This window comes from Monopterus albus, unplaced genomic scaffold, assembly GCF_001952655.1.
Source record: "Monopterus albus unplaced genomic scaffold, M_albus_1.0 scaffold63.1, whole genome shotgun sequence".
Classification (NCBI taxonomy): Eukaryota; Metazoa; Chordata; class Actinopteri; order Synbranchiformes; family Synbranchidae; genus Monopterus; species Monopterus albus.
In genome coordinates, this window is record NW_018127943.1 from 88,192 (window position 1) to 99,377 (window position 11,186).

The following is an 11,186-nucleotide window of genomic DNA, read 5'->3' on the forward strand; positions in this document are numbered from 1 at the left end:
GGGAAGACCCAGGACACGCTGGAGGGACTATGTCTCTTGGCTGGCCTGGGAACGCCTCAGCATTCCCCCGGAGGAGCTGGAGGAAGTGTCTGGAGAGAGGGAGGTCTGGGCATCTTTGCTTAGACTGCTGCCCCCGCGACCCGGCCCCGGATAAGCGGAAGAAAATGGATGGATGGATGGAAGTTGTTTTCTTGCTGTAAACCCCAGCACAGAACAATCTCTTTTTGGGAAATACACTTTAACCACATTCATGTCTTATGAGATGGATGGTAGAGAAAGGAAAGAGTCCCATGTTTAGATCTTGAGAGCATTTACATTGTCATGGTTCTGAATGGCTTGTCTGAGGGTTGAAAATACAATGAAATGACAACATAGCATTAAAGCCATGAAAGTTAGGTCCAATTACCCAGTAGACAGGATACTGATGAAAATGTTGAAGGTCAATCAGAACATTAGAGCTGAGCCAAAACTATGAGCTGAAAAGCACATGTACAATGTTAATGGTGAAATAATTTTACTAAAACTTATCCCAGCTTTCTCTGCTCACTGAACTGAGTAGAGATAAGCATGCCAGGTTGGCAGAGGCAGCCTGAGGCCTGATTCTCCTCCTTTATCACAACTATATTGCACAGCCAGCTGGAAATGTAATAAAATGAAAGAAGAAATTACTCCATGTAAACTTGGAGTTCACTTTCTTTGCAGAATGTTATCTGTTAAGACCAGCTTTTGGCTTCAACCAGCTAATTTGTTTTACTTTTGCATCTTAGATTACACTGCAAATACTCTCAGCTTCACTCATCTGCAGTGTTAGTCGATGGCCGCTGCACAGTTGCATGGGGGTCTCTGGTTTGTCAGCCAAACAGTGAGATAACATTGTGACCTCGTTAGTCAAGTGCTCACAGTCTGTTTGTCTTTGTAACAAACCAGGAAAAAGTAAAAAAAAAAAAAAAAAAAGCACCTAAAGTCGTGAAAATGACATATTTTTGAAATGAGCGATGGTGTTGCTCAGTTTTCTGTATAAACACTAAATTGCAAAATTGGATCATATAGCTTGATTATTTTTTAACTGCACTCAGTTTGACAGTATAGACATGGGGACTGTATTACAGATAAGACAGACAATACTTTAGCATGATAAGGATATCTACTTGCAGATATCAGGGAGTCTTGAGACATCCTCAAGCCTTAGAATGGCTTCTGGGTCGAGCAAGGATTGAGGAGTGATTATATAAAAGATGTGAGATGTACACAAAGTTCACATCCATGATGGCATTTTAGTCATGCACTAAGGTTTTAGACACATTGAAAATTTGATGATGATGGTGGTGCTATAGATGAAAAGTAGTAGGATCACTAAAGTTATTACAGTTCATCCAGTGGGAGCCATGGATGTGTGAACCAAATTCACTGGCAATTCATCCAAAACTTGAGAAATGTTTCCTAAAAATCCTAAAACATCAACTTGCCAGTGGAAAGGTCAGGAATCAACAAAGTCTGACAAACATAAATGTGTGTCCAAAATGTATTTTGTAAAACATTTATTTCAGTCTGGAACAAAGTGATGGAGGAGGTGAAGAGACAGCAAATCAGTGTGAGAAACGCTGTAACTTAATTATATTTTGCCAGCAGATGTGGGTACAGTGTGTGACTGTGTAGGAGGGAGCCTATCAAACCAAATGAGTCAGTTACTGTATGTGCTGTGGTGGTTAGAAGGGAGGCTAGGACTCCCAGCACAGTGAGCCTGATGTTTTCAGTTATTACACACATCCTCGTGATTAAATAGGGGTGTGTGTGTGTGCTGGTGGGGGGAGGGATGAGGTTTATACAAAAGCAATGTTTGATTGAGTGTTTGTTTCTAAAAATAAGTCTGAACCATAAAAATCTGTGAGCTGGAGGAGGAGGAGGTCAGGAAGAAGAAAGAGCAGCAAACACGCTGAGTAACAGCACAACTCTATCTGCAGCTTCATCATTACACATGACAAAATGCAGAGGACACACTGATCCCAGCTGGCATTGGGCGAGAGGTGGGCTCCACCCTGGTCAGCTCGCCGGTCTATCACAGAGCTGAATGTAGACAAACAACCACACACACCCACACTCACTCCTACAGACAATTTAGAGCCACCATTTTAAATCTTTTAATGAACATATTCATGAATTAAAACCATATTTCAGTTACTCACAGACATACGTAGACTTTCAATTTAAAGAAAGGCATGAAATGAGCTGGGATAACATAACGTTACATGTAAATTAGGCTATTGTTGTTGTATTTGTGTGTATAAACAGTGAAACAAGACCCTTTTTTGCATTAAACACCTGCACTAATGTTTTGAGTGATTAGTATTTAAAAAATGGGACATTTTTAAAGGTGCCTGTGTCATTTTTCTTGTATTCTGTGGCCTGGACAGCTTTATTCTTTGTTGACAATATGGACAAAATAAGTCAGAAATATAAAAAGACTACCATGCATGTAGTTTAAAAGCTGCTAAACAAAGACAAAAACACTGGTAACAACCAGTCAAACCTAAATACACAACAATCCTAATAATATTTAACTGGTCTGTCTTTGTATCATTTGTGGTGAGGTGCAGCAGTGTCCACACTCCAAGCGGTCTAGGGGCCGATAGCACATGCTTCGTGCACACTGACGCACACAAAAGGTGCTAAAAGATGCCGTTCATCTTTATTGTATGCAGATTGCATAAATGTGAAAGGGAGAGGAAGAGAACGTGTGTGTGTGTATGTGTGTTTGGTGTTGATGTTGTTTTCTCTTCCTGGGGTTGTTATCAGTGAGGAATTAATCTTTGCCAGTTGAACCCGCTCAGCTCTGCGATCAAGGTCTGAGAGTTTGGAGAGCGAGGCGTGAAGGTACGGTGAAATATTAACCCAAAGTCTTTTCCCTGACTCATCCCTTCACAGCCCTGAAAAACCCAAGGTTTGCTTTGTCACTTGATTTGTATCATTTAATAAAAATTCAAAACATCTGAACAAATTTGCACACATCAGTACACAACAGAGCTTTAACTCACCTCCTCCCACTCATGTACGACTGACGTGTGCTTTGGAGGTGAAATAAAGCACAGCAGGCCAGCATTATCATCACAGGTGGCGTGCTTTAGAGGTACTCATAGTTCAGCTGATTATTTCTATAGTTTTTAATCATTTTTTTCTGTTCCCAACACATTTATAATTTATCTTAGTGTCTTTGCAGATTCGTGTATTCTACTAAACACAGAATTATAAAATACTGACGTGAGCAGGATTTTAAGATTAATGGGATTGCCTTAGAGATAGGGTGAGGAGCTCGGTCACCCGGAAGGAGCTCAGAGTAGAACCGCTGCTCCTTCACATCGAGAGGAGCCAGCTGAGGTGGCTCGGGCATCGGTTTCGGATGCCTCCTGGGCGCCTTCCTAGGGAGGTGTTCCGGGCATGTCCCACCGGGAGGAGGCCCCGGGGAAGACCCAGGACACGCTGGAGGGACTATGTCTCTCGGCTGGCCTGGGAACGCCTCAGCATTCCCCCGGAGGAGCTGGAGGAAGTGTCTGGAGAGAGGGAAGTCTGGGCATCTTTACTTAGACTGCTGCCCCCGCGACCCGGTCCCGGATAAGCAGAGGAAAATGGATGGATGGATTGCCCCAAAACACCAGCCTAAGGAGGTTCCTCTACAAATCAACAGCTGCTAATGGGCTCAACAAACTGAACTCTACTTTATCAGTTTTGTCTCTGTTAGTAATTAGTGTCAGACTAAATTGTTATTTAATATAATTTTGTACAGTTATTTTCAGGAAGCATCCTAGGATCCTAGCATCCTCTTTATTTTTACTTTCTGAACCAAACTTTTGCACCTCCCTGTTATTAGCTACACTGCATGACCTTCATCTGGGAGATACTTTGAACGAAAGTGCATTTAAACCACACAGGAGCAACAGCTAAATGTCGTCTGAACTGGGGACTATTCCTTTTAAACAAATGACTGAAAGCATGTTCAGTGCTACAGCGCAAGAGCAAGGAGAGTTCTGTGTCGCCTTAACAAAGTGCAGGGCAGAGGAAATTAAACAAGTTACAAGCTTCATTGTAACATAAAACCATTACACTCCGAGTCATCGGTTTTTCTTTGCAGCCTACACACTGACTGACGTGCACAAAACCAAGCTGGCACGCATGTCGGTGTTTCACTTCAACATTTCTGTATTTGTTTTAATGAAATAAAACCTGAAACTAAGCAGCCAGTGTTTCACCAAACCACCACGTTCATGGCCCCGGGTTTAATCCTATTGACTGGCAAAATATAACCAGTAAAATCTTTTTCAAAACAGCTAATTTAACATGAACCTAACAGGTAAAGTCTATATTATTTGTGATGTGTTTGCTGCTGATTCTATTCATTCTAAAAGCTACAGGTCTGAACATATAAAATGAAGTTTGATCCTCTAGTTTTAATTAGCTGAGATAATGAGCTTATCAACATTTCACATAAGCCACAATTTAACCTGGTAAAGTTTTAAATTACATTTTTTCTCAACCCATAAAGCAAAATTATGGGAGAGAGAGCTGATAATAGTGAACAGACTGGTGCACACAATGGGCTGCAGTGAAGGTGCAAAGAACACCTGATTTACTGAACACAAAGAGCACAAAGGAGAGCAGCTATGCATCAACCTCTCTCTGAGCACATGAAAAGGGACAGAGGAATGCTGGGTAGAACCCCCGGGCCTCTTACATAAGAGCCCTGAGGCTGAGGGCTGCTCCGTCAGCTTCCCAGCCACAGTCAGCAGCAGCCTCACCAGACTTCCACTGCACAGACTCGAGCTGGTATCCGCTTCTCTACACCGCAGAGAAGAGTATGCTGCAATTATGGGCTTATGTAACCGCAGTGTGACACTCCAACAACTGGCTCACATTTAATATGGCAGATGTACCACTCGCCATTATTACTGTTTAGGTAATCTGAGGTTTTGTAGCTGGACCAAAGACATGAGCCGCACATATCCTGTTGGTTTTACAGACTGGATCGCCAGGTAGTCTGCTCGTGTTGTTTTCACTTATATTCTCACCTCATACAAAATGAGATCTGAACTCTCACTGCAGGTTTCAGAAGCAGACTGTCAAATGAACTATTAGTAGTTTCACTGACTGGGTCAAACTTAGGCTAATCGATTTATATTTATATAAACAGTTTCCTTTCTTGTCACTTGTTATATTCTTAATTTAACTTCAGTCTTGTTATTTTGCAATTGTAAATGTAACTATGTACATTTACTCAACTAAGTAAAGTTCTGAGGTACCTTTGCTTTTTTATGCTATTTTGTACTTCTATACTGTACCGGTAGTTAATTTCTAGTGCTTCTAAAACCTGATACAAATATGTGGAGTTGAGTCTTTACACTCTATAGATGGAGAAACATTCTGGTAGTGTAAGATTTCAGTGTGTGACGAATTTTATTGACAGTGTGAATGGCTGGAAATATCGTTAAAAATAGATCATTAAGCCAAACTAAATCTTTTTTTTCTTTTGGGCATCGATTTCTTTTCTAAGGTGACCAGAAGACATGTTTTGGAAAACAGATACATGCACTGTAACAGAGAAACAGCCGTTCAGGAAAGAGGATCAGGGCCATTGTACAAAATTTGAGTTCTGACTTTTCTTCTCAGAATTCTGGAAAAAAAAAAGTCAGAACTCAAATTTTGTTTTTGGAATGACTAGAAGCTACAGACAGAATAAGACAAATGGGCTGATCAACTGTACTAAACACCATATATATTTTTTATTTTCCCAATGACACATTGAACAGGTACTGTGTGTATGTGCATCAGCTGATGTCATATCTAAAATAAAATAAACTAACACTTTTGCTTTCAATTTGCACACAGAGGTCAAATATTAAAAAAACACGTAAGAAAAGTGACTAAAGGAAAGCATCAAAATACATTTCCCAGCACACATTTCTATATTGCATACACATTTAGTCAAGAGTGGACATCTGAAATGCACCAATGAACCATCTATAATGTGATAGGTAGTGATGAAGGAGAACTCGTACTATTTCAAAGGCCACGATATGGACTTGACTTCAGCAAAAAACAGCCTGCTCAGCTGTCCAAAGCAGAGGACAGACGAGCTACACGGTGAGTCATTCCCTACGCAGTTGGGAGTAATGCTGAAGGATACCAGCTGGTACTGGTAAGCAGCAACTGTAGCTCTCAGTGGAGCTGTAAAAATTCACGCACCAGGTCTCAGTTTGGTCATGCAAACTTAGTAAAACATCCTGGAAATACAAAAACTTTCTCAGAGAGGATTGTGGCAAGGTGCTGAACACATTCAGGAGGATTTAAAACATAATCTCCGTAGAACATCAGAAGGCTTTCCAGCACAAATTCACAAAGAAAAGTGTTTCACTAGTGGCATACAGTGCTCACTTCTTCACAACAGACCCAACCCTCTGGTTTGCAAGACATCAAATTTATGAATAAACATTTAATTAGGTGACTGTGCCATTGCAAGAGGTTCAGTTATACTCTGCCTACTATGCTTAGTACTACAAGAGTTTGTTTTTTGTACTTAAAGGCAAGGTGAGAGGCGCTGATACAGCTTCTGAATCCAAAGAATGACTGCAATAAAAACTGAGTCAAGGCCAGAGAGGAATCTGAAGAAACAAGATGATTATAAAACATCACATTTGTAAACTGACTACAGCATAGATGGTCTGTCCAAATATTCATGACAGACAAATTGCAAAAAAAAAAAAATGTTCTGATCATCCAAACTGAATATTACAGACAGCATCTATAGAGAGGAATAGATCATTTCTAATAACTTAAATACTTAAATTATTATGCAATACAATACACTTCCATTTGGGGCTGGCAAGAAAATCTGCTCAAAGCCTGCACAAAACACAAAAAGGTAGCCTTTCTGCCAACAGGTCCATAGCAAAAACATATAACCTAATAATTTGTGCTCCGCTTTGCGTGTGTGACCTTCTGGGGAAGAGGACGTCTTGCTGATCCCTTCAGTCCTGCAGTGAGAAGCTTTGGGACAGAAACACAAGACGAGATGACGCATCACAACACGGTGCTAATGACGGACAGTCATGCAGGCCTCACTCCAGTCCTGGTGGAGAAAAGGTCAGTGAACCCCAACATGCATCGCCACCATATTACCAGGGCAACAGACAACAAGAGAGGGGCCGAGCAGCAGAGGAGAAGCTGGGAGGGAGGGGAGGGACTGGACATGAAGAGAGAGAAGAGATGAAAAGAAACTAGGCTACTAATGCATGAACAAAAAGGGGGGGACAATGACAGGATAAAAGGCTAATGAAACATAACAGCCTCCTGTAAATGACAATGATTTTTGCCCAAAGTGTTAGTCTTCCAGCTTCTCCTCTGTTTTTGCCTCCCCCATCTCACAGAGATGACTCCACCTCTCGAGTGATGGTTACCTCAGCCGCTGACCGAGGGTGTGCCTGAACGCCTGCAGCCTGCTCTGTGGTCTCACTGATAACCTCCAGAGCTGAAGTGGCTGCAACCTTGCAGTCACTACTGGCCTTCTTGTCAGAGCCTGTGCTTTGTTTGTCTACAGAGCCACAGCACAGCTTGGGAGCACACTGAGTGCGACAGGAGAGCTCACAGAGGGAGTCTCGAGACTCAAACTCAGGCTGGATGGTGGTGGCGTGGATGCCTTCGTCATGGAAGAAGTCTTTGATGCGTTTGGCCACCTCCATGTAAGATGCAGGGTCGTGGCACTTAATGTGAGCTGTGGCGATGATGCGGCTACCAGCCAGCTGCCAGATGTGCAGGGCGTGGATGGCCAGCACGCCGTCCCGGGTCAGCAGCCGCGCACTGCCGGTGTATGTTGATCTGCTTGGGCACAGTCTGCAGCAGGATGAGAGCCGACTCTTTGAGCAGTGGGTAGGTGGTATACAGCAGGATGCACACCATGATGATGCAGAGGGTGGGATCCAGGTAGAGGACCCAGCAGGGGCCGGCATGTTTCACAGCTGACACAGTTGGACCGTCCAGCAGGTCGACCAGTGTGTGATTGACATGCTGGTGGTCTGTGGTGTGGCTATCGATGCACAGGTTTATACATGTCTCACCTTCTATGCAGGGCTGCCACACAAAGGCAAATATTAAAGAATTGACAACTACGATGACGGAGCCAAGGGCATCGCCCAACACATGCAGGAACACCCCACGCATGTTGAGCTGTGACGATGAATTGTCGTCATGGTCCATGTCGTCATAGTAGGTGTTGCCATTCATCTGCACCTCTGTGCTGTCTTTACGGCTGATTTCTGAAGATAAAAATGGAGGCGCGTTTAGTCAACCATGAAGTCAATGTCGAATAATCAAATGGACTTTGACACTGAGATAATAATACAGCATTCAAACCAGATACACAGATGCCACAGGGACTAACAAAACAAAAGTACTGTTTTTAGAAATGACAGCAAATAATGAAACAAAATAATGATCTCATTATGGCAGGAGAAAAAAGCTCTAACAAATTACCCAAAAAGAAGATTCCAAAAAAATGCTATCAGTAGCAGTCGAAGCGCAAGTCCATTTGCAAGTTGAAAGAAAAGAGCCCGAACTTGAAATGTTATCTAGTGGCATGTTGGCATTGCTCTATTCAAAGTCAGTAAGAGGGTGACTAAAGATAATTTACCAGGACATGCAGTCCATTAACATATCAGTGTGTGTTTTTTCCTGGTAACAATGTTTCAGCTTCCACTGTGGAAAACATTTTAGCCCTGTGACTGAGTCTGTGCTATACTGGCTCCAAATGGGAGAAACATACCAGACAGTCACGATGGCTTGTATAAAAGAAAATGCCCAGTATGTGGAACCCTAAATGCTGAAAAACATGCTGTAGTAATTCACATTAAGCTAATTCAATTGGCAATCGCAAGCAGCATGGCAACGCACACAGCAATGAGAGAATGGCACCTTAGCAGTGCCACTTCCATCTCAGGATGTGGCTGGGCCATTTATCTTCGGCTAATGGTGCGGCTGGGGCTGTCAACCTCATAGTTACGCTGATGTATAGCCTACTAACAACGATCAGGGCATGGAGGAGGAGAGGGGGACACAGGCTTCATTTATTGAAAATGGCAGGGCCTAACAGTGTAGGGGAGAAATGGTCTTCTGTATGAGTTTAGCCCTTCAATGAACAACAATAACACACCAGTGGCACAGCCATGCTTTTTTTGGCCGTTACTAGCTGTGGAAATTCAAGTAAATGGGATGCTTTTTTTGGCTGTTACTAGCTGTGGAAATTCAAGTAAATATGAGCAGTAGAAATGAGGCATGAGAGTGCCAGGAACTTTGTAGGATTTGACACTTTGACCACCCTGTTTTTGAACATATCCCTATTTTTAAGCCAGCTGATAGTAGTCAGCCTTTACAAAGCCTGCAACCTGAGGCGTCACCTCTTTAGGGCAACCGCATTTTCAAGAATCAAATAACCCAACAAATATGTGTTAACAAACCACAAACGTCTAGATATCACAGTTGATGAGAAAACAATAAGGATTAGTCACTTTGTGCGAGCTGAGGGTACACTGGAGACATACTGTACTTATGAACTGTTATGCAATCAGGGCTGCTAACAATGGAGACCTGAAGATTGGCTATCAGATTAAATGGGGGACCTAACAAGAGTGGATATGTAGGGTTTGGACACTTACAGGCCTGTAATGCACACTTTAACAACAGGAAAGGCAACCAAGGCAGATACTATAAGTTCAATGACTACACTACAGTCAAAATGCTCCAGCTTTTTATACTAACCGCTTTTCGATTTCACATCACCCGGGCTGCTGCGATTCCCCACCAAGTTGTTGGTCTCCTCCCCTGAAGACCCATGTCCAGGCTTCTGGCACTTTCCGGGCTTACTCCTCTTGTTCCCATGAGAGTGACCTCCGTGGGAGTGTCCATGGCCTCCACCGGCGTGCCCGTGGAACAAGCAAAGTCCGAGCAGGTTGACCAGGAGCCCCGCGGCACCGACCCCTAAGACCATAAACGGGCTGTCAATCTCATGGGGATTGGTGAAGCGCTCGATCGCCTCCAGGACGATGGTGAAGCACAGCGCCGTGAGGAAGACAGCGTTGACGAGAGCCCCCATCACCTCCGCCCGGATCCAGCCGAAGGTATTTTTGCTGGTCGAACTGGTTTTCTCGGCAAATCGCACCGCCACCAGAGCCACTACCAGCGCAATGACATCTGACAACATATGAAAGGAGTCCGACAGCATTGACAGAGATGATGTGATGCGGCTGACCACCACTTCTACAATAAAATACCCAAAAGTCAATGACAGCATACAGAGCAGCCGAACGCGATTAGGCTCACAAGCCATTTTTCCTTCCTCACAGTTATTCGTCGAGTCAAGTTTCGAGTTATGAGATCACTCGGGCACCGGCTAGCTAGCTCTCCGGTTTAACTCCAAGCTAACGATTTACGTAGTTATAGCTAGCTGGCTCCTTGAGACAATACGACCGATGCTAACACCGTCTTCATTCACTGCTGTTATCCAGCGACGATAGCATCATTCCACTACATATAAAGACAGTCACCGGTGCAATTAATCCGGGATACGATCCTAGTTACCGTATAAGTAAACTATTGTCGACACCGTCATATTAGACATAGGTTTGCGGACGAGCTCCCGTTTGCAGACGGCTGAAACTTTGCACCCGAGCCGGTAAACTTTCCACACGGAACACGGAATCGTAAGGACACGCCCCGACCAATCCCTTTTCTCAAAGAGATTACAAGATGAGACCTGATTGGTCAAATATTGCAACGGTCGCTAGTAGGCGGTCCAAAAGAGCCAAACAGCTGCGGATTGCATCTATGTTCGTTTACTCACGGTTGCTACCCACGCCATCGCAATCTGTATTCTCGCGATATAAATTTTGATCGAGCTGTCTGAAAATCCAAGTTATATCCATACTTCAGTTAGAAAACCTCTATTTTAAGTCCTGAAGATGTCCAAATGCCATCTGTGTTAACGTACAAGCTTTGACCCTCAATTCACCTTTTTAATCAATAAATCATAAATGAATGTTTATCCTCACCAAAGAGGTAATTATGTTAATATACCTACTTAAAGTTTTTTGTTTAGCTTTTAAGGGAATTAAACCATTTATCTTTTTCAAAATAGTTTCAGTAAATCATTT

General features: G+C 43.1%; 1 protein-coding gene across 1 annotated transcript; it reads right to left on the reverse strand.

The window, feature by feature from the left end:
* Positions 1 to 5,427: 5,427 nt before the first annotated feature.
* On the reverse strand, positions 5,428 to 10,742 carry slc30a1a (solute carrier family 30 member 1a). The gene is given in 4 exon segments (XM_020604058.1): positions 5,428 to 7,114; positions 7,443 to 7,845; positions 7,847 to 8,297; positions 9,796 to 10,742. Coding segments are annotated over 4 exon segments (1,458 nt in total). The 5' UTR covers positions 10,364 to 10,742; the 3' UTR covers positions 5,428 to 7,078.
* Between the last annotated feature and the right edge of the window lie 444 nt (positions 10,743 to 11,186).